This window comes from Callorhinus ursinus, unplaced genomic scaffold (assembly GCF_003265705.2).
Source record: "Callorhinus ursinus isolate GAN/ISIS: 27379988/994484 unplaced genomic scaffold, GSC_fseal_2.0 scaffold24, whole genome shotgun sequence".
In the NCBI taxonomy this organism is placed as follows: domain Eukaryota; kingdom Metazoa; phylum Chordata; class Mammalia; order Carnivora; family Otariidae; genus Callorhinus; species Callorhinus ursinus.
Genome location: NW_027397086.1, coordinates 14,231,131 through 14,258,514, shown reverse-complemented (window position 1 = coordinate 14,258,514; position 27,384 = coordinate 14,231,131). Strand labels below are relative to the sequence as shown.

At 44.5% G+C, this 27,384-nt stretch overlaps 1 protein-coding gene across 7 annotated transcripts in view; it reads right to left on the bottom strand.

Annotated features, from left to right (window-relative positions):
* ASTN2 (astrotactin 2) overlaps positions 1 to 27,384 on the bottom strand; it is an 899,232-nt gene that overhangs the window by 48,789 nt on the left and 823,059 nt on the right. For all 7 annotated transcript variants that reach the window (XM_025888498.2, XM_073905829.1, XM_025888499.2 and 4 more), the window contains one exon: positions 3,373 to 3,514. In XM_025888498.2, coding sequence (XP_025744283.1) covers positions 3,373 to 3,514 — 142 coding nt within the window. The remainder of the gene's footprint in view (positions 1 to 3,372; positions 3,515 to 27,384) is intronic.

Below are 27,384 nucleotides of genomic sequence, written 5' to 3'. Positions count from 1 at the left end.
TGAGAGGCTGAGCCTCCACGCCTGTGCCACCTGAATCCCATTACAGCTCTGGCAGTTGGTCCATGGGGGATATGGTGCCCTGTGCTTAATTAAAACTCAGGGGTCTGGACCCATGTTCTCTTTTCACCCTATTTCATTCCCAAAGGATCCTGGATGGTCCTTTTTTCCAGGGCTAGCAGCACCCCAACCTGCCCCATAGGGAACGGCTCTTCCAGGATTATACTTGTGAAAGATATAGATAACCAGTGATGGAGTGAAGGAGAACAAAACAGTAACTATGTGCAAGGCATTCTGGTAAACCTTGTCTGTGGACTTTCTCACTTAATGCTCTTCCCTTTAACCCCACAAGATCAAAACAATGACCAAGCCCCCTGTTTCCAGAGGAAGACACTGTGGTATAGAGTGGTGAGAACTGGCTTTCCCCAGGGCAGGTTCTGAGGACAGGGAAGAATCAGGATGTGCACTCAGCTCAGCCTGTCCTCCTATTGCCACACACGGCCTTTTCGGCCCGAGTTAGAAAACTAATTTTGGTAAGGGACGAGCAAGCAGAAAATCTGAAACCCCAAGAACTGACAGTGTAACTATTTTAAAACTCAAGACTGAGCCGGTCAGACTTCACGGAAGGAAAGCCACCAGCAGGATGAGAGATGGGGTCCAAACCACACCCTGGGCTCCTTGTCGGAACAGCCCAGATTCCACAGCCATTAATAAAATCAATTTCAAAAATAAAATAAAGACGTTGTTCAGAGTTAGGGATGACAAGCTCATGGCAAACACATTTCCAGGACAGAAGGAGGAAGGATGGTCCTATGTCAAGAGGTGGGAAGGGGGTAGGGGATATCAAGAAGAGAGGAAAAGAAGAGGTGAGGGAAAACAATCATCACCTCTAAAGGGTGTCAAGTGATTTGTCAGCTCTCAGTGCTGACTGCTTCTGGGGCTCCACAAGACGTTTCATTGCTCTCTACATAATGGGCCTGTAGGGTTTCAGACTGGCTAATGCCAAGACTCCACAACGTCACCCAGAGACAGGATTACTGCTTGTGTCTCAGTGGATAGGAACCACCTGCCGGGGCTCTGTCCCTCTCTACTAGATGCTATCCTAGTAAGTTGGCAAAAGGAGGGGAATTAACAAAGAATTAAAAATTAATTTTTAGCACAACAAGGACAATAAGAACAACAGTGGTAACAGCTAACACTTCTTACACTCTTACTGGGAGCTCATCACCAAGTGGAGAGCTTTTGTGCACTATCTCATCAAATCTTCCTCAGGTCCCAGTGAGTCAGACACTGTCATTATCCCCATTTTCACAGAGGAGGAGATGGAAGCTCAGAAGGTTGAGAAACTCACTTGGTGTCACACAGCTGGTAAGTGCAGGGTAGAGACTGGAACCCAGACCTGTCTGTCTGTATCGAGTCTATAACCCATAATGGGGGACAGAGGAACCAGAAGTCAGCCATCTTGAAATCTTTCAAAAATGCTACTTTCTTCATATAATCGTAGTTTTGAGAGTTGGAAAAGACCTTATAGCTCTTAATCTAGTCACATATTGTATTATATAGATGGGTGATCCTAGAGCCCAACAGGTTAGTGTCAGCACTTACTGATTAAGAAGCTATGGAGTCATGCTCTCAAAATCTGGATCTCAAGTCACCACTTAAGGCCTGAGGCAAATGCTACTTCCTCTAGGAAGTTTGCCAACACATCCCACCAGAAGAGATCTGATAGCCTATGGTATTTTGGAGAGTCCATTCCCAGAGCTCTCACTGTCCCCAATAGATTTTGCCATTCTGACAAACTAAAACTTGGGCCCCCACATCTATGAGATAATCAGTGGCAGAGCGAGGGTCAGAGACCCAGTTTCTAGCTTACAGTGATATTCCTGAGTCTGAGTCTGGTGCATGAATCTGTTGGGTGTTACCAAAGAGCCTGAATGTGTTGGGTAGTCAAAAGAGTGGCAAGGTATTTAGAAAAGTGGTATCTTCCAGAGGAAGTAGGGATGGGATGTGGTTTGGAGATGAAGGAGATTTGGATGGTGGAGGGATAATACTTACTGAGCACATACTTAGTTACTGTGCTAGGGTGTTTCTTAATTCTCATGCAACTCTACAGCCTAGGTTTTATTATTACTTTCTTACTGAGGCTTACAGAGGTAAAGCAACTTATCTAAGGTGACATAACTAAAAATGTCAAAGCCAGATCTGATTCCTCAATCTGTGGCCTTTCATACCATCATTAAGTTATAAGTCATTTGAGAATTAAACCTTTGTCTTTGTCACATTCATACCTGCATTTCTTAGCTTAGTACCAAGTCATAGGAAGTCCTCAGAAAATGTCTGATGAATAAATAAATGAGTTATGAATAAGTAAAAATGTGAATGAATGAAAGAAGTGATGAATAAGTGAATGAGTGATGGAGTATAAGAGTGGATGAACAGATGGACGGATGGATGGATGGATGGATGGATGGATGGATGGATGAACAGATGGACGGATGGATGGAGAAAGAGAGGAAAGGGAGAGAAAAGGATGGAAGGAGGGCGGGATTCATGATTAGGTAAATGGATAAGTAAACGGATCACTGAGTAAATAAAAGAAACACAAATGCTTTCAATAATTGGTGAAATTGGTTGCTAAGGGAAGTGGCCTATAGTTTCATAATCAGAGTACATGAAGACAGCTTGTCTCTAGAATTCTATGTAATAGTTTATGATGGATGCATCTCAGTGTGACAATACTCACTGAGAATGGAACAAAAGAAAGATGAGCCCCCTTTCCCTCTGAGATTAACAGCTGAGCCTTAGAATGACTTCCTTTTGCATCTCTAGAAGTATGAATGCAGTGACTCCAATGTACTCTGTGAAGGAGTGATGGTGGCACTATTTCTAAGGGGAGCAGCTGAATCTAGTAAAACAAACACATATATATGAATACAAATATATATACACAAATATATGTGTTTGTGTGTGTGTATATATATATTTTATATATATATATATTTCAAATATGCTAATGTAATCTTTTTCAGAGGAGATATCATGGAATTGAGAAAAGAACCCCAGGCAGGCACTCCTGCCCCAGCCCTCCTTGCTAACCTGTCATGTTTCCTCTCTTGGCTGCAGATTCTTCATTACTAGAAGAAATGGTTTTGTGTTCCCTGGTCTCCCTGGGCCCTTCAGCACTAATCCTGTAGGATTCTGTGGCTTACTGTGGCCACACTTCTCCAATGGATACTTCTAAACCTCAGCATCTCAAGGTGCACATATAGGCTGGCCCATAAAACATTTGGTTGGTCTGGATGGATTACTCATTCCTTGCCTCCCAGACTTAAAATCGTCCTGTTTCACACTCCCCATGCACCCAGCATATCTTACTTGTAGAGACCGTCGGGCTCCAGACACTTGAAGATGACGGAGTAGATACTGACTTCGGGGACCTCTCCATGGCTTCGACCAGCTGCCACACAAGATGTGCCCAGGCCAGAGAGTAAGTCATCAGCAAAACTCAGGAACTCTCCTGGAGGGAGACAAAGAAAGATGAGCTCTCCAGCTCGGGCCTTGGTGAGCAGACATTCTTGCTGCTGTCCAAACCCATGAAATGTCTGGATATCATTATCAGGAGGATTAGTGGACAAAACAAGCACAGCATATGAACATGACACAGATTAGTATCTAGCCCTAGTGACTCTGTTTAAATTTATGCTGGAATTTTCTCAACTGGAAAGTGGGCATACTCATACCTACCTTTATGAAATTGTAACAAGGCTCAAATGAGGTAAATTACTGTGTACTAACAATGCATGGAAAGGTAACAGGGGGATAATGCTTTCTGTCCAGAGTAAATTTTCTGGTCTTGTTCCTGCCATTAACTTCCTCTTCATTATTTGAGCAAGGCCGTTCCTTCTTGGGATTGCATTCTCCTTCCAAGGATATAAGATAGGTTTCTTATCGCATGTTCACTCTTAATGCAGTGGTACTAGATTCATGAAATGTTATGTTGAGATGGGCAGCAACCTGGTCCAACTAAGGGGGAAAGAGTTCTATGACTGATGAGTGATGAAGGCCATGGGACAGGAAGGGACAGTGGAAGAGCGAGGGCAAGAGCCTTGATTTCCATGATTTCTAAAAGTCGACTGAGCCACTGGGTTTTAGGAAGCAGCTGAAGTTTACTAGAAATAGGCCTGACTAAAAAGAATTAACATTTTCAAATCTGGTCTTAACTCTGTTAAGGATTTGCTGGATAGCTTGGGGCAACCGAATTCCCATCTCTGTGCCTTAGTTTCCTCCTCTGTAGAATCAAAGTGGTAGAATCACTATTAGAGCTTTAAAAAAATAAAATAAAAACACAGATGTACACAAAGATTGAGCTATGTGGACAAACATTATGGTACTATTTAAATCAAGAAGAATTTAGAAACAACTAAACGTTCAATGATATAGAAACAGCAATATTAATTATAGTTCAGTGATGCAATGGAATATTTTGTAGCTATTAAAAAATATTGTGGAAGATTATGAAATCATAGGAAAAGATATTAAATTAAAAAACAGGCTATGCTATTACAGAATAATCTAATGTTTGGTGGAAATTTTACATGTGTATCTACCTAAAATGACCATGTATTACTTTTGTAACAAAGAAAAAAATCAATAAAAAATTACTTAAAAATAGATAAAATAATTGAGCCAGACTAAATGGCCTCTAAGTTCCCTTCCAATTCTAAAACTGGATAATTTAGGAGCAAAACAAGCATGTGAGTTATTTTCTACCACAGAGTATGGAACAATAGGAGGCCTCCCTACAGTTCATTCCTTCTTTCTCTTGTCTGGTATGGAATGCTTCACACTCTCTACTCACTTATTCTTAGTAACAAACAAGAGGAAGATGTCCATTCAACTAAATCCTCTCTACTTGATGTGAAGGACAATCCAATACAATGGAACTATCATGGTACAGTAATATTGGCCAAGTGTCTGAGAAGACTGTGACCCAGGGAGGCAGGGAACTGGGAGGGCAGAATATACAGATCACCTCCTCTTGGTCTTTCAAAGAAAAGTTGCATTCTTCACTCACAAGTGAATGAGGTTAACACTTGTCTGACTGAACGGTCTGGATAGCCCTGGGAGTTCAGGTAAACAATGGTTCTATAAAGTATTTGTCCCTATGGTCCAATCTAGTAGACCTGATGTGTGGTGTTCTTTGTTTTCCACTTTTTACAATGACAACTACAGGTCATGGACTTGATACAGAGGTGCCAGAGGAAGTGTCTGAATCAGGCTGATGTCAGCGACACGCAGGTTCACCTGCTATTGTCGGACAGACTTGGGACTGAATTCTATTTCCACCATTTGCTGCAAGTCTCGTAACCTCTCAAAGTCTCTGTTTTCCTTTCTGTAATATGGGGTCAATAGCTCTTACTGAGTTTGGAGTCTAGAAAGAAAGGCTGAGTCTAAGAGGAAATTCGTTGTCTAGAACCAGCAGTTCTGCTAGAAAATGAAAAGGTAAATGAAAGCTTTATTCATCAAAGATTTTGACCTCCCCTATTTCTTCCATAGGCCTCTTATGTCAGCTTCTTCCTTAGTAAAATCATAAACCAACAATGTCTCTCTGCCAATAGGTACCAAAGCAGAACAATGTATAGGGTGGAAAATAAGGAAAGGGGGAAAAACATGGAGTTACTCACAGGAGGGAGTAAGGGCTTTGTTTCTCTTGGTTTCTTAGGATTTCAAGTTTGGCAGCTTATTTGTTTTCTTTGAGCTTGGATCCATGTCTGTCTGCTTTTCAATTTGTTTCTAGATAGCCATTGAAAGAGTTGGCCCCTCATGAGGGAATTCAGTATTCCTGTGGCCTGTATTAACCATCTTCAAGCCAAAATATGGTTGACATTCATTTACAAATGGGCATAGTTTTCCAGCTATTTCAATCCATTTCAGAATAATCTGGACCCTGGATAAAAGTCTCATAATATGTCTGATAGGTCAGTAAGATAGGAACATGGTTCTAAGGTTTACAGGTTTAGTTCAAGTGAAGAAACTGGATAGCATGGCATAAATAACTAGTTATATGGAGGACATTCTATGGAAACTCAGTGCCTAGTTCTATTCGGGACTAAATATACATAATGACCTTCAAATGAAAAGAGTTAAAGGGAAGAAAACTGACATTTAGTACCAAATTTTCCTTTTTTTTTCATTTGTCACAATACTCAATACTAATGAGTTGAATGTTAATATCTCTCTTATAAAGCTGAGATTAAGCTCAGTAATTTAGGGAGGGACAGAGCTGAGATTTGAACCCAGATCATCCTAACTCCAAAGCCATACCTTTTCTTTTATACTATGCTGCCTCCTAGAGAAAGTTTAAAAACAACAGTGTTAGAAAGTGAGCTTTTTCAATTCTGTTCAGTCTGCAATTGAATACATGCCACTCTTAGTTCTATGGTCTTGGGGAATGAAACAATAAAAGAAATGGTCCCTGACCTTCTACAGTTTGTAATCTGACAACAGGAAGGTTTCTCAAATACAAGAACAGACCCATAAAGTAAAATATAAGATTGCTTTTCTTGGCACTCCTTTCCAGAAGGTTTAAATGTAACCTAGGTTTAGACAGGTGAATGAGGCAATCCTTCACTGTCCTGGCTCACTTAGTGGGGGGGGGGAAGGGAGGGGGGAGTAATTAAGAAAGGCCCGGAGGCTTCTCTATGCACAAATGCAAATCAGTACAATTCAACACATGTATCAGGGTTCTACAATACACCATACCCCAAGTCTGGCAGTGGGACAACAGAACGAACAATACTACAGTGCAGTGATTAAGAGGCTGAGCTCTGAATTTATGCTGTCTAGGATTAAATCCTGCTTCACCCCCACTTACAGCTTGCCTTGGACAGATTCCTTGACTCTTTACATCTATTTTCTCACATGTAAAATGGATATAATAAAAGTATCTAACTTACAGCATTGTATCATATAAAAATTGCATATATTGCTTACAAATCAATTAGCATAATGTCTGGCATACACTAGGGCTCAAAATATGTTAACTATCATTGCTTTTATTATTATTGTCATCATAACAGAGAAGAGAGATAAGGGCCCTTAGATTTTTTTTCTTTTAACCCAACTTTTGGGTAAAATCCTATCCTTTTCCAGGTGACAACTGAAGCCTTGAGAAGGAAAGTGGCATGTCCATGGCCAAACACAAAGTAGGAGGTTGACTTAGAACAAAAACTGCATCTCTTCACTCTTAGAGCCTATGTGATGATTCCTATCAGCCAGCCTAGGAGATAAAATTGCTGAAAACTGCAGACGTTGCTCTTCAGTTTCTGACCAGCTATAGTGCACATGAATGTGAGCTCTCCTTACTATGTGCCAGGCGCTGTGCGAGGCACACGGTTCCACCTGGCCATCTTCTTAAACTTGGACTCCCTAAGAAAGATACAAAGTCCAGGAGAGACAGAAGTAGTTCAACAGGTTTCCACTATGTAATATATTCTAGCAGTGGTTTGCCAAATAGAATATGCAGAACTCCAGAGTTGAAAAGGAACGGCAGAGGTGGTAGGTAGGGGCTAAATTCTGTCTCCTCTTACACTCATGCTAACTTCAAACCAGAGCAACACCAGTTAGATCTGTTTTATATACTGATGGTCCATGTTTTATGTAAGTTGGGGAAAAAACGGGTTTTTAAAAATGTTGGCTTATAAGTTTTATTGCTAAAAATGTTTGAGTCCAAAAACCCTGCCACATTCCCTGATAGGAATACAGAGATTCAGGAATGTTGCAGCCCCACTCAAGGCTTCACAGCCTCTCGGGGCAGAGTCCAGGATTAAACCTATCTCTTTTGCTTCTGAGCTCCATGTGCCTTCCACTAGCACACTCTGCCTACATTAGCTCTGTCCCCTCCTCTCTGACATGTTATGGCCGTGTGGCAGAATCCTCCTAGACCCAGGCTGCTGCCTCCACCGCCTCGCCCATGCCTGTCCAAGATTCTAACATTCTTTCTCTGTTTTTCTTTCCTTGAAAACAGATAGGGAGTTGGGAGTCGCTGTACAGGAATGTGCCTGTTCCCCATTATGGCTCTTCTGGGGCTGTAACCTGAGTGGGCTTGGGCCAGACCCCCACACATTTCTTTATCCACTCAGACTCAAGCCTTGCTCTCATTACAATCCACAGAAAAGGTCAATCTTGATTCTGCTGAAGCTTCAGAACCAACCCAACAAAGCACAGAGTAATTTTTCTCAAGGCCCCACCGCCTGCCTCAATCCCCTATCCTTTTATCACTCCCTCAAATCCTCTGCCTGCACGATCCACCCCCCCTTCTCCCCTCACCCTCTCGTTTCTGATTGAGTTGAGGTCAGAGTCAAAGCCGGCCACAAGAGCAAATTGAAAACAGGCTGGGGAAAAAAGCAGCAAAGAATTCCAAAATACAAGGGGTGGGAGCAGTGAGTTATTTAGCCCAGGTGGGGAGAAAGGTCCCCAGCTCAGGCCTCCATGCTCTTTTCAGGAAACGCCAAGGGGATGTGGAGGCCACTCTGGGCCTGGCCTCTCTCTAACCTGCGGATGCTCCTTGCTGTGGTGCCAAGGAGAAGCAGGGCTCTGCGTTTCCCACCTTTCTTTACGTGGGCAAATGTAGAAATTCATTCAGAGACCCTGTCACTGACAAGATGCATTATTTGAGGGCCTCAGCTGCAGTTGATTTGTTTCTTCCAAAATAGGTTATTTTAAATTTGAAGGACTGGTGGCTGATTCTCACGTTTATTGTAATGGCAGCATGAGATAGAGGAAAGAGAGTGGGCTTGGGGGGCAGATGAGACCTGGTTTTAAAGCCAGGCTCCACCACTTAGGAACTATACTATCTAGGGATGGATGATTAAACTCTCAGAGACGACTGCTGCTTCATCATCAGAGAATCAGGTAAGAAATAAATAATATATGCAGTATGTCTGCTACATGGATGGTGTACCAATGTGAGTGCCCCCCCATTTCTGCCACCTCACCTCCAAGAGGTCTCATCAGTTTGTCTGATGGCAAAATTTTTAGTGCTGAAGCTCAGCTGCTTTTAGATACATTATATAATAACTAAGTCCCGAGAACTTTCCTTTTCTGTTTTTGCAAAAGGAAGTAATTTTTAAAAAGAAGGGAGGGAAGATGGACTGAAGGCAAGAAAAGAGAAAAGGAGAGCAGGAAAGGAAAGGTTTATTTCACTCTTACCATATGGCATCACACTTTTACCTACATTGTCTTGATTAAACATTCTAAAACAACCCCACCTTGAGAGACTATGGACCCTGAGAAACAAACTGAGGGTGTTAGAGGGGAGGGGGGTGGGGGAATGGGTTAGCCCAGTGATGGGTATTAAGGAGGGCACGTATTGCATGGAGCAATGGGTGTTATACACAAACAATGAATCATGGAACATTACATCAAAAACCAATGATATAATGTATGGTGATTAACATAATAAAATAAAATTAATTAAAAAACCCATCTTGGTGGGCGCCTGGGTGGCTCAGTTGGTTAAGCGACTGCCTTCGGCTCAGGTCATGATCCTGGAGTCCCGGGATCGAGTCCCGCATCGGGCTCCCTGCTCGGCAGGGAGTCTGCTTCTCCCTCTGACCCTCCCCCCTCTCTTGCTCTCTCTCTCTCAAATAAATAAATAAAATCTTTAAAAAAAAACCCATCTTGATTAATATTCAATACAATTTAAAGATTTAGGTTAACTGTGCCTTTACAAATGAGGAAACAGGTTGAAGGAAGGCTAAGTGACTTACCTACTGGGATCCCATGCTTTTCCTACTGCACCTGTGCCCACAGACTGGGAGATGTTGTGTCAGCAGGATTTGTGTTCTGGTCATCTCTGTGTCATCAGGACCCAGCATAAGGCTGGCTGTGCAGATACATGTGGCAGGCTATGAAACTGAACTTCAGTGTAATCCACCCCTATCTCCCCAACACCGGCACCCAACATGAGAACTCTCTTTTGGGAGAGCCAGGCTGCCTCCCATGTGACCTCTTTTAGGAGTGCATAGGACTCCCATGGAGAAGGGACTGCCAAAAAAAAAAAAAAAGACTCCCAAAAAGGCAATGGTGGTTTAGCGAACATCTACTGAGAACTCTTATGTGCCAAAAATTGTGTGAAGGCACTTCTGGCTCCTCCTCACGCCAGTCTTCAAGGGGACATCTGTTGGTTGGACCTGCTCTAAACCCATGCCTCCTTCTACAAAGAGCACCGGTTTTCCACCAGGGAACCAGCTCGCCCCCGATTTCAATCTGTATGATTTTGCTGCAGGTAAGGCCTACTCCCTCCTTCAGAGATGGACATGTGGTTTGCGACCTGCTATTCCATGTCAGAGGCCAATGAGAGATGAAAGAGTGACTCAAGCCTGATCAATCAGACTAAATCCTGGGACAGCATCCAAGTCCTGGTGATGACATCATTGTAGCCTTGGATCGGCTGGGTCTGAAGCTAGATATACCCTTGGATATTTCAAATACATGAGTCAGTATTTTCCCTTTTCTGCCAAAGTACTTTCCATTTGTTTTCTGTTACTTACAACTAGGAGTCCTACCAGATACAAATCCTATGAAGTAGATTTTAGGATTGCTACTTTATAAATGAAAAAAAAAATGCTCACAAGTCTCAAGAAGATTGCCTAAGGTCACACTCCATCTAAATAACAAGTCTGAACTTCAAATCTATAGCTTTCAGACTCCAAAACCTGAGCCTTCCCTATCCTTAGGGCAAAGGATACAAAGATTCTATTATTCAACAAAAATCACCGAGAATTCCCAATTCCTGCTTTTTCTAGCCCTGTCTCCTGACCTCATTGCCTACACTGTCTTCCCCACCCACTCATTCCAGCGATGCTGGCATTCTTCCTCCTCCTCTAACATGCCATGGATGCTCCAACCACAGGGCCTTTGCACCCATCATTTCCCTGCCTGAAGAGCTCTTCCCCATATTTTTGCAGGATCACTCCTCCTTGCCCAGATGGCTGCTTAAATGTCATGTCCTCAGAAAGACCTTCTCCAGCTACTCAGTCTCATCTAATCATTCTCTATCCCCGTTTTCTACTTTATTTCTCTTCATAAAACTTATCAATCTTGCTCACATACTGATGAATTACTGTATTGTCTGTATCCCCCGCTAAGAGCTCCATGAGGAAAGGACTGTTCACTTACCACAGTGACTATGCACAGCAGATTCTCCGTAAATATTTGTTTAGGGAGTGAATGTGTTTACTGGGTACTGTAACCTGAGGTGATGGCTGGGAACACAACATGAAGAAGAATGTCTTAGTTTGTGTTCCCTGGAAAGCAGAGACTAAGAGAATGGTTTGGGTACAGATGGTTTATTTGGGAGGTGATTCCAAGAAGTGGACATGGGAGAGAGGAAAGAATCAAATAAGGAAAAGGAAACATCAATATAGAAATGCGTCATGAAGTTTGCCACCATGAGTGATGGGCAATGGCAACTCTATTCTACAGGGACCTTCTAAGAAGTGAAAGAGGTGTCTCCTAGAAATGTTTGGCCCAAAGCTAGGAGCTGGAGGACGTATTCCCTGATTCCTGAGGACCACTGGCTGGGAACCTCCCTATAAGTAAAAACCTCTCCACACTTTTTTTGTTGTTGTTGTTCCCAGCTGTGCATGCCTATGGGTGTAGGTAGCTCTTGGTCTTGTACAATGCCATGGGGCAGAAAGTGGAAGCTTGCTTTTAAAAGTCACTGGCAGTACAAGGTGAACCTTGGTGCAGATGGTACTTCCCACCACAGCTGCAGCTGCAGTAGCCCTGGGCCAGGAGGATGTGGCATGGCCCCAGAGGTGTCTGCTACAAAGACCCAGTCTCTGCCTTCGAGAAATTCGTAGGAAGAGCAACTGATTTGCCTTCCTCACTGAGGCCTAGGACAGCCCTGTTAACCCCACTGTTGAAACAGTTCTTAAACACCCACTAGGTTTCAAGGAAAGGACTACCCACTGTGGATGCAGCACTGAGCCACCCTTTCCCTGTGGTGCTCATGACTTAGCGAGGCAGAACTGCAGTGGTTGCTTTTATGAGCGACCCATCAGAGTCCTGCAACTTATTATTAATACAGAATTTAATAATGTTAACCTCAGTATTAATATGCACTTGGCTAATAGAGCCTGCCCTTTTCTACAGCTGGAGTAATCAGGGCCATACAAGCCCTCGTCATCCCCACCATCCTGAGGACAAACGATGCTAATGCATTTGGCTGGAGTGGGTATTGCTAACATGTGTGAGGAGGGCCAGTCTGGGGACCAGCCGGGCTGTACAGGAGGAGCAAGGTGGAAGCACAGCCAAAGCCCCCTCGCCATCACTCTCTGAGGACCACACTGTGTATTTACTGCCCTCGCAACATGCATCTAGGGAGGGTTTTCTTGTCTGCCTTTCCTTTTTAAACTTGCATTCCTAAATGTTACACTATGGTGAAGTGGAAAGAACCGAATGTACAAAATGTGCTTCTCATCAGAGTCTCAGTTCCTCTAACACTTCCAACTTTGTCTGGGCCGAGCGCTTCATTCAACGTCTCCCTCCCTGGGTAAAGAGGCAGGAAGCCTGCTTGCTGCTGGTGGGCCTGAAGGGCCCCTCGGACCACAGGTGTGATGAAACAGCCCACAGTCTGGTGAGCTGGGGCTACTATCCTCATTTTGTCCAGAAGAGAAGCTCAGAGAGTTGGGGCAAGTTGCCCAACCCTACAGCTACTACACAGTGAAGCTTGAACCCAGGTTGACCCAATTCCAGAGCCTGTAGGGTTTTTTTCACCATAACCTGCACTTCCTGATTGTTCTGTCTCTCTGGGCCTCAGTCTCCTTGTCTTTTAAAGGAGGAGGTCAGTATCTACTCTGCAAGAGGGTCACGAGGAGTGAATTAAATTAAGTCCGTAAAAAAAATATAAAAGTGCCTTATGATCTGCAAAGTGTGGCGTGCATTTAGGGATTGTTGTTGAGGTCAATCCACAGAGTGCCAGGCAAGAGGATGAAAATGTCACATGGATGCTTCCAGAGTTAGAAGGAGGCCCTCCTTTGGGAGGAACTGAGGTATGTGGGTGTTCAGCCCCAAGGACACAAAAATGGGATGATGAAGAAACATTACCAACCTAGATACACACCCATCAGTGGCACAGAGGAATTCCGGTGTCACAGGAAGGAGAAAGGCATGGGGGCTAAGGGTGCTATAATGCAGGGGGCTTTCAGGCTAGCATCCTGGGCCTGGAGCTTCCAGAACCCTTAGCTCTGGAGAGCCAGCTTCTCTTCCTTCAGCTCAGTTGAAGTCCTACACCTGCTCGGAGCTCTCACACCACCCTATCTAAAGCAGACCTATGCTACCTACTCTCAGTTACTCCTCATCATAGAACCCTTCATCTTCTTCTAAGCACCTATATAGTGACCATGCTTATTTATTTACCTCCTTATCTTCCTTTGATTACTAAAATGTTAGCTCCATGAGTTCAGAAGCTTTAGCCATCTTGTTCCATCTTGTTCACGGTTTCCCAGCGTCTAGCAAAGAGGGGGGTGGGGAGGACCCAGTAGCCATTCATTAAAGATCCACTGAATGAATCAGGGAGGGGTGAGGCCAGAGAAGCAAGCAACTAATGACTCAGCCACGACTTTGCAAACATCTGGAGACAACTTATGTTTTCGCTCATATTTGATATCTTTCCAAAAGATTTCCTTGGCCACCCTTCCATCCAGCAACGGTCAGGTACCATAGGATGGGTTCCCACAATGCCCTCACTTCCTTCCAATGTGGTCCTTAGCCCACTGTCCTGCAACCACCTGTTTAGAGTCTCCCTCCCCCAGTGACCAAGAGGACTTATGGAAAGGGACCTGGCTTGTCTTATTCATCATCTGGGTCCTGTGCCTGGGTGTGCAGAATGATCAAGTAGATGAGCTAGCATGGCTTCCTTCCCAGCTGGAAGAAGGGCCACTAGGGAAGGGATGGACTAGGGTTTCCCTGCACACCAACTTTTGAATAGTTTTGGGAAGAGCAATCCCAAGAGGCCAGTGGATCTTGTGTGAAAGAACACTGAATCCGGGGTCAAGGGGCACCCCTGTCTTCCTACAAGACTGTACAAATCTGTTCACATTTCTGCCAGAGCAAATGGCCATAATAGAAAGAGTGCATCAAACACTTAACCAGCCTTTACCTGATTTGCTCTTTAACTAATTCCAACGTCGAGACCCTCTTTATTGTCCTCTATATTTGCCTATCACTTTGCTTTCTCAGTCTGAGCCTCCCTGGGCTTTGTCTAGGTGGCAGATCCCCACACCCCAGGAAATTTCCCCCATTAGTGGTATTGCTTCTTGATCTCTGCCCAACCCTGGTGTTTCTGACCAGCCAAGCCTTCTGCTGCATCACCTTAGCATCCACACTGGCTGCCTGTGAATCCTTTGACTCTTCTCTCTTTCTGATGAAGATTACCACTCTCTTCTTACAACCCTCTCCTTTTGTAAAGCCCTTTAAAGTTCACAATGCATGCCCCTACCTCCTTTGCCATCATATTTAGGCTTCACAAGCGCTCAGTGAGGTGGGCAAGATGGGACAGAAGTGAAAATTCCCATTTTACAGAAAGGAAAACTAAAACTCAGGAAAGCAGTGTGTCTACCAAAGAGGCCCTGGAGCTGGATCCCACATTTCCTGACTTGTGATCCAGTGTTTTACTAGCTGGGCCATGTGCTCTTGTCTCCTCATCCAGACCGTGAGCCCAGCTGTGACTAATACAGCCTTACAGCCCCGCCCTGAAGTACCTAAAGAGGCAGTCACCCTTAGTGAGCCCTCCACACATTTCCTGACTTAGACAATTACATTTACTAAGACATCAGTATCAAATCCCTGTTGGGTAGGGAAGAGTAACAGAAAAGGCCACACTGTGCTCCTGGGTTTTAAATCCTGGCTTTGCTAAATGACTCCTCTAAGCAAGTTGCTTAATCTCTCTAATCCTCATTTTCTTCAACTGAAAAATGCATGTGAAAATGCCTACCTCAACGAATCAAAAGAATCATACTGAGAGTTAATTTAGACAATGTATGCAAAGCACTTAGCACAGTGCCTGGCACATGGTGAACACTCAGTAAGTGGCAGCTTTATTGTTGTTATTACTTTTATTATGGAAAATGACAATTCATAAAACATTTCACTTGAGGTAAGTGGAGAGAAGAAATTCGACAATCCAGGGAAAGTGAATTATCCTCCTGAATTTAGCACCTCTCACTCTGCCCAAACCAGAACTGCGAAAACTATGTGCCCTGAGATTAAAATTTGCTGAATGCCCAAAGCTCCCCTCCCTTTTCTAAACATAAACGTCAAAGACTGCGGTTAGCAGATAGCTGGGATATCTTCCATAGATAAGGGAGCCTGTTTGTCTTTCTTCGTCTCTCCTGGGGTGATATACACACCAAGCTTCAAACCCAAATCTGACCAATACTCTCCAAAGGTAGCCTCTGGGGACCCCAATAAGGCACCAGGAATGAATGAGGTTCTAAGGCCATTCCATTCCCCAGCCAACTTCCCCCAATACACACACTCTCTAACACACACAGCCACACACGTACATGTACACACACAAATGCACATCCCTCTCCTCATCCCATCCCTGTGCCCAGCCCTTATGGCAGGGAGACTCCAGGAAGGCGGAGAGAAGGCCAGCAAAGATGAGTCAGTTTTTCTAGTCGTGCAAGCAACACCATTCCACCAGGCTGAGGTGAATCACTGAGAAGAGGTGGACCTGGGAGGTGGCTGAGCGAGGTAGACTTCCAAATGAAAGAGACAGAGAGAGAGAGAAGGAAATAGGAAGGAATAGAGAAAGAGTCAGAAAAAGAATCAGAGCCAGGAAATACTCAGAGACAGAGAGGCCGAAGGAGGAATAGATAGCAAAAGAAAGGAACACACACACACACACACACACACACACAGAGAGAGAGAGAGAGAGAGAGTCATACGCAGATGGAGAGACTGAAGGAGAGACAAAAAGACAGAGATCAAAACAGAGATAAAAGGAAACAGAAGGAGACCAAGAATAAGAGAAACAAGAAGGGAGGGAGGGATAGTACTATCCCAAAAGTGAAAGGGATAATAATGAAGACAAAAAAAGAAACAGGAGGGAAAGAGGTAGAGATGGACATAGAGAGCGAGACAGCTGGACACTGAGAACCACCCCTGCACTATGAGGAACAGAGGACAAGGCCTGACCATTGTGACGGCACCATCTCGGCTCTCCCAAGGGCTGGTTAATGCTCCTTCTTTTCGTTCCATCCTCCATGGACTTAATTGGTCCCCGTGACTGAAGAGAAGGACCCTAGGCCCAGAGGGTGAATGCTGCTCCCTTCCCTTTTAGCTTTGGACCAAAAACCAAGCCAGTCAAAGACCCTATCACTCCATAACTTGGCTAGAAGAGGGCCCTGGGGTCCTACTGAAATCCCACAGGGAGAGGCGACTTTGTGGAGATGCCCAGAGGCCAGAAGGGCCTCCACGACAGATGGTGACCCTTGAGCATTTGACCAGGGCGACTTTAGTGGTCCCACCTCTCCCAGGGGTAATGACCTGAGAGGCACAGAAGGGAGAGTGAGTAGGTAACAGCCATTTTCATCCAAATCTCCTCATCTATCCTTCCCACACACATACAGGACTGTTTTTTCACTGTTAGAATGACTTCCTTGCTTCCCAATTTATATTAAAATTTTCCTTTAAATAGAGAAGGGGAAACAAGTTCTCTCTTCAACCCACAATGAAGGCTATAAAAGGGTTTTTAAGCTTGGAAAATTTGGCTGGTCAGTTTTTCCTACTGTTTAATACATGCCTTAGGTTACACTGAATGAGTAAACATGGTTTATAAGCTTCTAATTCATTACTAGCCCTGCAAGTTTACAGCACATATATATGGTAAGTGTGTGTATAAATAGGGTATACACACACACATATATATAAATTATAGTATACATGTGTAGCATTCACATATATGGCATACATATATAAAACATGTATAAAGTATACAGATGCATATATACACACAAGTAAATACTCACATATGTGAGAGAGAGTGTGTGTGTGTGTGTGTGTGTGTGTGTGTGTATGTGTGTATATAAGTAATCTTTCAAATTTGACATCTCATTAGGGGTTTACAAAACCATCTCTCTCATTTGAGCCTCGTAATGACTCTGGGGGGTAGGCAGGGTGAGATGTCATCCCCATTTTATAGGTAACTGGAGTTAAGGCAGAGGTTCAAGCGACCCACACATCTCCAAGGGGCCACACCCAGCCCATGTTACAGCTCCCCTCTGCAGTCACACAGACTGATTATTACATGAGCGCAGGTCAGGTAATGACTACTCCCCACTCTTCAAGAACCTAAAGCTAAGGAGAGCCTAAGGCATCATCTAATTTCAGGGTTTCATTTTACAGACTGGAAGACTAAAAGCTCAGCGGCTCACTCCTTGCCTAGATGGTGCCTCTATGCAAATCAGGAAAAAAAGAAGAAAAAAAAAAAGACATCCTTTTCTTAAACACTTCCCTTCTATGTATCTGAAAATTGTCCTAATATCCCAATTTATTAGAACAAGAAACTGACTGATGATTAATACATGACTATGATGTCTACAACTGGGATGATGAGTTTTTAGATGCAGTGTAAAGCCTGTGCAACTGTACACTGCATTTCTGGGAGGGAGCTCAACCAAGGTCAGGGCAGAGAGGAGGACGAGAGAGAGGTTAGGGAAGGTCACATGAGAGAGGAACCTAGATTGCTGAGGTCTAAGAATATAACTCATTTCACTTAAAGTATAACAGGAGAAAAATAATAACTAGTGTTTATTAAGCACTTAATTATGTCTGAAAGTTACAGTAACCCTTGAGTGGGACACATCTCTACTGCTGCCTTGCCTTCTCTCCTCCTCCTACTTCTCATTTGAACATTCACAATCTGTTAGGTAATATACCTAGTATTTCATTTACTTCACCTCATTTCAGCTTCACAAGAACTCTAAGAACTATTTCCTCACGTTTACAGATGAAGATATCAAGACTAACAGAGGTGCAGCAACTTGCCCAAATTCATGCAGCAAACTGTGTGGCTGAGATTTGAGTTTTGTGAGGAAAGGGCAGAGGTCAGATTCCTCCACATTCTCTGAAGAGGGCTGAAAGGCTCTATCTACTCAATCAGCATGGACTCTTCTAGCACACCACACCCTACTTTGTACATAGGGCATCGACATCCAGCAAGGGGGACTGATGTGCCAAAAGCCACATCGCATGAAGCACTAGCCAAGAAGGAAAGCATGTCTCTGACTTCCCGTTGTGTGTGTTTTACAGTGTCCCATAGTCAAATCATCCCTTTGCTCTCAGAGGCTGTTGAACAGAGCCATGTGGACGATGGATTCATGGTCATCTATGCTCTGAGGTCACAATGGTGGCTCTGCCCCAGCTTGCCTCCTTGTTCCCATCTCTCCCTTAGTAGCTTCCCAGTTTGGATGCAAACAGATGTGGATAGTCAACAGAAAAAAAAAAAAAAAAGGCAAGGCAAAACAAAATTAAAGCCAGGAATCTGCCATAACAGGCAAAGCAGCGTCTTTGGATACCAGTGGAAATGGGTTTTCCGTCTTCAGCATCCTCTTGTATAAATGGGAATAAGTACTCCTACTTTAATGAAGTGTTTTAAGGATTTAATGTGATGCAAAGTTTCTGGCCTGATGCTTGCTCACGATGCATTCAGAGCTTTGCTTTATAGACTGGAAAATAAGGAGAAGCGGTTATTGGCCAGGGTCACTCACACTGGACTAGAACTTTACAGTGTATATGGTAGTTCATATCCATCAACTCCTTACCATGGTCTATATGACCTAAGTGATCCAGGACCTCACTCCTACTCACTGCAGGTAGAGCCCGTCTGCCGGTCATACTTCAATGACTCAAAGTCACGTCATCAGAGGTACTCCCTGATCACCTTAACTAAAGCGGCGTCCCCCAACCTCTATTGTTATACCCATCTTTATTTTATTTCAAGCACATGTTACTCCTTGATATATTATATTGTATAGCAGTTATTTTATCCTCATCCCTCCCCTCACCCCCCCCCAGGGAAACCTAAGTTCAATGATAGGAAGCATTTGTTTTCTCCAATGCTGTATCTCAGCTTCTAAAACAGTTTTTGGTGCATAGTAGGTGCTCAGTAACTCATAATCCCTCACGATTCCCATTTTACACATGAATAAACTGAGGCCCAGGGAGGTGAAGAAATGTCTCCAAACTTCGGCAGCTAAGTGACAGAGGTGCGACGGGCACACTGAGTCATCAGACTGTAATCCAAATTTCTCTCAATCCCACCAAACTGTATTTCCTGCTATCACTCCCCTTCATGTCCAAGTATGTACTGGGGAGTGACTGTTATTTGTGATCCCACTGCTGAAGTGAGAAGCCACAGGAGATGGAGGTGTTAGGAGTGATTTCCCCATGTGTTCTCCACCCAGACATAGGCCTTGCCAGGGTCATGCTGTGGACAAGCCAGAGCACGGGTCCTCAGGCGGAAGCAGGCATCACCCATGATCCAGGGCAGCCACCAGCAGCCAAAAGGAGGAGGGGCTCGGTATCAAATTGGGAGAATGGAGGAAGAGGGTAGGCAGGGATTGTGTAGTCATTTTCAAGGCTCCAGTGGGCCAGAAGGGAGAAGTCCAATTTCCCTTTCGGAGCAATTTCCGCTCTGTGAAGAGGTGATGACTTTACTTCATTGCCCCGAGGTTTCCACTTGCCTCCTGGGGACAGCCAAGTGCTGCAGGGGAGGGAGGGCCTCACCAGCTCTTGGGTTCTCTGGAGAGGAAAGGCTTGGGCTGGGCCTTGGGTTGGGATCTGACTTCCTCTGTGACTCACCTGCCCCCTCTGGACATCAGCTCACTCACCTATTAAAAGAAATCTCAGGCCCAGAGGAACTCTGGGGATTGGTTTGGGGAGCTGGTGTTTAGAAAAACGTGGGCATGGGGCGCCTGGGTGGCTCAGTTGGTTAAGCGACTGCCTTCGGCTCAGGTCATGATCCTGGAGTCCCGAGATCGAGTCCCACGTCAGGCTCCCTGCTCGGCGGGGAGTCTGCTTCTCCTTCTGACCCTCTTCCCTCTCTTGCTCTCTCTCTCTCAAATAAATAAATAAAATCTTTAAAAAAAAAAAAAAAGAAAAACGTGGGCATGCTATAGGCCCATACTGTGTTTGGTGCTCCACATATGTGATCACCTTAATCCTTACAGAAATACATGACGTTGGCATTATCATGCTCATTTTGTAGTTGGAGAAATAGCAGTGCAAGATCAATGGTCGTGTCCAAAATCAGACCAATAGGGAAAACAGCGTTGGGATCAGAACCAAAAGCTGTCCAGGCTCTTAATATTTGTCCTCCTCAAATGCAGAGCTGGGGTATTGTGCCCAGACGTCCTCAGAGGCAGAGTCAAGGCCTTTAGAAACCACTGAAGTAAATCTTCTATCTCTCAGACAGATAAACAGGCACGAAAGGAAAGTGCCTTGCCTAAGGTCACACAGCAGGATAAAAGCAGAGTCTAATTAGAACCAAGCCAGACTTCCCTACTGAACGAAAAAGAGAATGGACACCCACTGGTGGTCTGCATTCCATCATTATTAGCCAGGCGGGAAGTAGGTGGGCAGCCTGTAGGCCGAAGGGCAGGAGTTCCTAGGACAAGCGCCCTTCCAAACCTCACTCTCCAGACCACAACATTCCCACAGCCTAGCACAGTGCTGGTGCTTGGTGGATATTCAAGAATTTCTGAATGAATGAATTTACAGACCAGAGTCACTCCTTTCTTCTTTGGTTCACACTCATCTACTTGTCTGATATGTTCTTTCTGTCCTGCAAAGTCAATCTTCAGGACCCAGGTTAAGGCTCATGCCCACCCCCAATGCCTTTCCTGTCCACATTCCACTTTAATTCACAGGGACCTTACCAGCAAATAAACCCAGGCTTTTCTGAGCCTCAGTTTCCTCACCTACACAATAGGGATGGGAGCAGAGTCCCCATGACATTGGGAGAGTTCCGTGAGGCACACGTGACATTCTGGCTAAGAGGTGGCAGTCCTGCCGTGGTCACAGCCTCACCTCGTCCCACCACCTACCAACATGTTCCACTCGCCCTTCTAGAACTTCAATTTCCTTTCAGTATATCCACCAACAGGACCAGTCAGCTGCCTGTGAAGTAGGGGTGTGTGTGTATGCGTGTGCTGAACACCCCGCACAGGGAAGCCCTGATTCACGAAGGCGTCATTGACACGTTTGCCCTCATGTAGGGCACTTTATGGTTTACAGGGCACTTATCTTTTTTTCTTGTGATCCTTACAGCAACACTTCCGTGCAAATGATGTTACTTTTACCTTATAGATGAGGAAAGCTGAGGATCAGAAAGGGGAGTTGATCTGCCACAGTGATAAATGTCAGATGGGGGACTATTGTAAGGGCGTAGGACCTGGACCCAGCTCTGCTAACCCCGTCAAGTGACCTTTCCTCAGCATCTCCGTGCACAAGGTAAGGCCATGACTGGAGCACACAGAAGGGAGTGCTTCCATGGAAGAAAGCGCTGGGAAGATCAATAAAAGGGAGGGAGACAGCATGGGAAGGGCTATTTGGAAGACCTGCACAAGACGATTTCAGAAGACCCCGGAGGCAGTGAGATTTGGGACTCAGCCTCTAGAGCACCATTTCCATCCCATACCCCTCCTCTACCTCTGAAATTTTAAACACATCCCCTGGTATTTTTAAATAGTTCTCATTTGGATATTAATATGAATTTTGATTTTTCCCTTTTATCTAGGGACAGAATCTGGATTATGATTAGAGGTCAACCGCTCAGAAAATGGCAAAGCCTCTATCATGAGCCAATGGATGTTTGGGAAATGGTTGCTTTGGTGGGGGCCATGTGGGCTAGATATAGGGAAAGTGTGCTGGAGGGCTTCTAAGAAAGGTTTCCTTTCTCTCTTAAGATGGAAACAGGGAGGGAGAGTCCATTTTCTCTTTTGAATATATCTGAATATAATGCTTAGAAGCCTTGCAGTCATCTTGTGACCAGCACCAGGCAGCCATCTTGCTATGAGCCTGAGGGAGGGACCACAAACAAGGGTACCACAGAGAACCAGAGCTGGATCTCTGCTGTGCCACATTTGGATCCACCCTACCTCTGGACTTCTGGTAACACAAGATAATGCATTCCTTATTGTTTAAACTGATTTCAGTTGAAATTACTGTTCTGGGCAGCCAAAGGCCACCTGACTCCTCCTTGTGGCTCTTCTGTGCAGCCCTGCTTTGTGACCCAGAGCAGGTCTCACCACTGGGTGTTATGACCTACTGAGTCAGGTAGTCCGAAGTTACTGGTCACAAACAATAATGTTGAAATATTTAAGAATGCTTGGCTTTTTAGATCATCTAGACCAATTGTTCTCAAATTTTATCATGCAGCAGAATCACCTAATGGGAGCTTCTTGTTAAAACAGGATTGCAGGACCCCACCCCCAGAGTTACTAATTCAGTAAGTCTATGGTGGGGCTTGAAAATTGAAATTTCTTTCAAGTTCCTAGATACTGCTGTTGCTGCTGGTCTGAGCACCACATTTTGAGAACAAGTGATTTAGATAATTTAATACTAATGTCTCTCACATTTGTTTGCACATAGATATGATTTCTTGGACAGGAGAAAAAGGAAGTGAAACTACAGCTAGTCCTCTTGTACCTAGAAACATCTAGGAGAGTGTGTCTTGCCTTGACTATATCCTTCATGGGTGTCATGTAGAAATGAAGGTTGAGCTCTAAGGTTCCAGATGCCTATTACTCCAGACCTAGAAAGCCTAGGACGTAGGTTCAGTGACGGAGTGATAACATGGAATGAGATGCCTATCTTCATCTCCCAGCTAACATATCTATGAAATCAAAAAGGCACTATAGCCATTACCAATGCTGTTATTGTCATCACTTAGACTTTATAAATTCCTTTCTCATCCATCATCTCATCTAATCTCCATAACAACACTGTGAGAAGGGAACAATCATCATGAATACAAATATGAAGAGAAGGAAGAGGGAGAAGAAAAGGGGGAGGGCCAGAAGGGGAGTGATGATAACTCCCATTGTACAGATGTGGAAACTGAGGTTGAATGACTTGTCCTTGTCCAACAAGTAAATTCCTGAACTAAGATTCAAACCCAGGTTTCTCCACCATTAAGTTCTGTATTCTTTCTAGTAAACTGTGATGTTTTCAGTAAGTTGGCACAGGAGTTAACTATGGGTAAGAAACAGAAAGTTCAGGAATTTTAGGGCTACCTCACCTTCCAAAAGAAGGCTATCCTCTTGCCTCAGAAACAGTAGCAAAGCACACTTAGCCTATTGGAATGGCATGGTGTTGAAAAGAGCATGGTGATCTTGGGTGGGTTACTAAACTTCTCTGAGTATAGAGTTAATTGGCTTTAAAATTCAATGTCATAACACCTTCCTTCAGAATTGTGAAGACTGGCAATATTATATAGAAAGATCGTGACAGTCTTTGGCCTAAAGTAGGCCCTAAATAATAGAAGGCTCTTATGATTTTGATAATGATGATTACTCAGGGATGTTCTAAGAATGAACATGTATGAGGCAGGGGGCAAGGAAGAGGCTCAGATCCATGACTAGCAGGTTCAGTTTGGGTAGACGTGGGCACTTCTTATTGAACCAGGCCTTGGATGCCAGCTTCTAAAGCTGTAATTTGCTAAATCAGCCAGTTCGTGGGCCTTACTTCACAAATTATTACTTTGCTGTTTCAAAGGCCTCCCATAACTAGAACCAGCCCTCCACAAAGCAAGCAGAGTCAGAGCTGAGTTCTACGAGGAAAGCATTGTCTCAGGGGTTGTAGATGCCTGGAATGTATTTTTTGGCCAGTGCTGGTAGTTGGATTTTTAGCAAGGAGAGAGGGCCAAAATGTTTTTTGTTGTTGTTATTGTTGTTGTTTTTAAATCACATAGCTTAGATGCTTAGATTTGGACTGAAGTCTCTCTCACTCTGAAACTCTAACATTATGGATACTGCCTCTGTTTCACTGACAGAATATTTCTCTCTCTTTTTTTTTAAAGATTTTATTTATTTATTTGACAGAGAGAGAGAGAGAGAGAGAGAGACAGCAAGAGAGGGAACACAAGCAGGGGGAGTGGGAGACGGAGAAGCAGACTCCCCGCCGAGCAGGGAGCCTGATGCGGGACTCGATCCCAGGACCCTGGGATCATGACCTGAGCCGAAGGCAGCCGCTTAACCGACTGAGCCACCCAGGCGCCCCTGACAGAATATTTCTAACATGGGTTGGACACTCTGGTGAAGGTAAAAGAAAAGCCATTCTTGGTGGGAGAAAGGTTGAGGGTCCTATTTTTGAGTGGCTTCTGCAAGTGCCTGCATTCTCCACCAGAGTAGGGAAAAAAAAGTCGTTTTAAAAAATTCTGTTCTAGTTTTGCCTAGTAGGTGCTACATGAAACACAACTGAGTTGACTGGAAGGCCAGTGAATTGCTGAAACACCGTGCTTTACTATTTGAGCCGCAGATCTTAACCACCGTGGGTAAACATGTTTCCATGGGAGAATGTGGTCAGAGTTCCCTTCCGCGCTGAGGTGCCAGGAGCACCTTCCCCTCGCAGCCTCTCCCTGATTTCCGTGGGGCTCCACGGTGTCATGGAAAGGGCTCTACACTTGGAACAAGATGACGTGAGTCCCAGCCCCAGCTCTCCCGCTCTGTTAGTTGAATGACCCTTGGACACTCAGTCTCAGTTTCTTTATCTGTCAAGCAGGCACGAAATCTTCTACTTCTCTGGGGTCCTTTGAGCTTAAAGGAAAAATAATGTTCGCAGAATCGCTTTGAAAGCTGTAAAGCCCCTGTACAATTCTGAAGAGTTGTTGGTAACTCTCTGGTCTGTTAGGATGTGAGCCCCCCTACACACTGACACAACTTCGACATGAAAGTGGCCATTCACTTCTCAGGGCTTCATGGCCAAGGCCCTAGTCCTCTCTGCAGAGACGCACCTGCTTCTGTCTCTATGCTGCCCGAGTACCTCTACTCTAAAGGCTTCAACTTCTAAAATTCATAAGCTCCAAAGTTAAAGAACGCTGAAGAGGAGCAATTATTGCAACACGTGCGGACAATATGTGGTGTAGATCATTGCTCTTGCCTGGGGCCCTGCTGACAGAGCACAGAGTAGAGGACGGAAGGTGTGGCATTGGAGGAAAGCCCCAGAGCATGGGGGCCAGTGACTTCCCAGCTCAGGGGGTGGGATTTTGTCACATTCTCTACCCTCATCCAGCCTGAGAACCGGAATATCACTGACAGCTTCTGCCTTCTAAGGCCACTGTACCATAGCAATAAGGTAAGCATCAGATTAAAACCTGTATCCAAAAGGTATTCATCTCACCTATACCACTGGTTCTTAGAAGGAGTGACAACATTAGCACAGAGCAGTAAGCACAGGAGATTGATTAAAAGAAACCACTGCTGCATTCAACAACAGGGACAGAAGGAAGTTCTGAGAATTCTCAACGTGGCAAGGGGGCCTTCTCGATCCTTTATCCTGCAGGTGCCAGCCCTAAGCAAAGCTCTTACTCTACTGTTTCCTGGCTAAAAGGTCTTTAGTTATTCATGGGCCTCAGAAAAAGGTCAAAACTCATCAGAGTCGCTCTAAATGAGTCCCAACCGCCATTCCAGGTCCACTCTTTCCACCAACCATCCCTTCTGGATTCATCCCCAAATGGGTCCCCATTCCATACCTCGCCCCGCTTTTGTGTTGGCTGTTCCCCCAACTTGGCAGACCAATTCTCCCCATTTCCTTGCCTGTTATCCGCAGTCTTATTAAAATCCTACTCGGGACGCCTGGGTGGCTCAGTCGTTAAGTGTCTGCCTTCGGCTCAGGTCATGATCCCAGGGTCCTGGGCTCGAGTCCCACACCGGGCTCCTTGCTCAGTGAGGAGCCTGTTTCTCCCTCTCCCTCTACTGCTCCCCCTGCTTGTGCTCTCTCTCTGACAAATAAATAAATAAAAATCTTTTTAAAAAAAATCCTACTCATTTCTGGGGTGCCTGGGTGGCTCAGGCGGGTAAGCGCCTGCCTTCAGCTCAGGTTGATCCCAGGGTCCTGGGATCGAGCCCCGCATTGGGCTCCCTGCTCGGCAGAGAGCCTGCTTCTCCCTTTCCCTCTGCCTGCCGCTCTGCCTACTTGTGCTGTCAAATAAATAAATAAATATCTTAAAAAAAAAAATCCTACTCATTTCCAAGGCCCAGCTCAAATGTCATCTCTAGGAAGCCCCTCCTGATCCCAAACCCCCTCCAGATCCCCCTCCATTCCTCCTTCTCTAATCCACAGAGAGAGACCTCTATGATTTGGTGCTAATTTTATTTACACAAAGGACAAGATATCAGAAGGCTCAAGTTTGTGCGCAATGTTCTAGCATCTCCTACATCACGGAAACCTCTCAAAGCCTCTCTTTCCTTATCTCTAATCATTGTGTGTGTGTGTGTGTGTGTGTGTGTGTGTGTGTGTGTGTATAATCATATACCCATAACCATAATACCTACTTCATGGAGGTGGTGTAAGCAGCAAAAGAGATGGAAGAATATTTTAATTTTGGAAATAGGATAAATTTGTCATTGTGATTTTTAGTATGCCTCCCTAAGCTGTTGCTTTGTTTTGTTTTGTTTAACTTCGGTGAGGCCAGTCTACAGTCTTGAGGTCTTTTATTTTCTTTACATTTATCATGCCATGAATTTATAGGGAATAGGTTCCAGAAGTTCGGGCTCCTTTCCATTGGTTCTCACAAAGTGTGCTTCTCTGGGTGGGGCAGGCTGGCGCTTCAGTTGAACCCAAGTACCTTTCTCTTTGGCTTCCTTCTTTTTCTGATCATTGTCCTTCACACGTTTCAGGAAGCTATCTCAGCTCTTTGAGTGTTTAATATGCTCGATGCATACATTAATTCCCTCGGCAAGAATCTTGCCCTTAACTTGTTTACAACAATGCCAACAGCATTCGAAACTCAGGGGCAGGCGGATTCCATCAAAGCTCATTAGACTCTTCCAGTTTTGACATGGTAACATTTGTGGGACATTCCTTTTTGAACAGTGCCCATTTCCTTGATGTCCACAATATCACCTTTCTTGTAGATTCATATGTATGTGGCCAAAGGAACATCTCCATGTTTTTTAAAAGGCCTAGAGAACTTATAGTGGGTACCTCTCCTCTTTCCCTTTGTATTGGTCATTTTGGCGAGTTCCTGGAAGATGGCGGTTCTGGCCGAAAAGCCAGTGAGGCCAGTCTAATCTCTGTATCCTAGGTGCTCAGATCCAATTCTGACCCAGCACAAGTTAGATATATCTGATGAATGAAAAAATGCAGAAACAA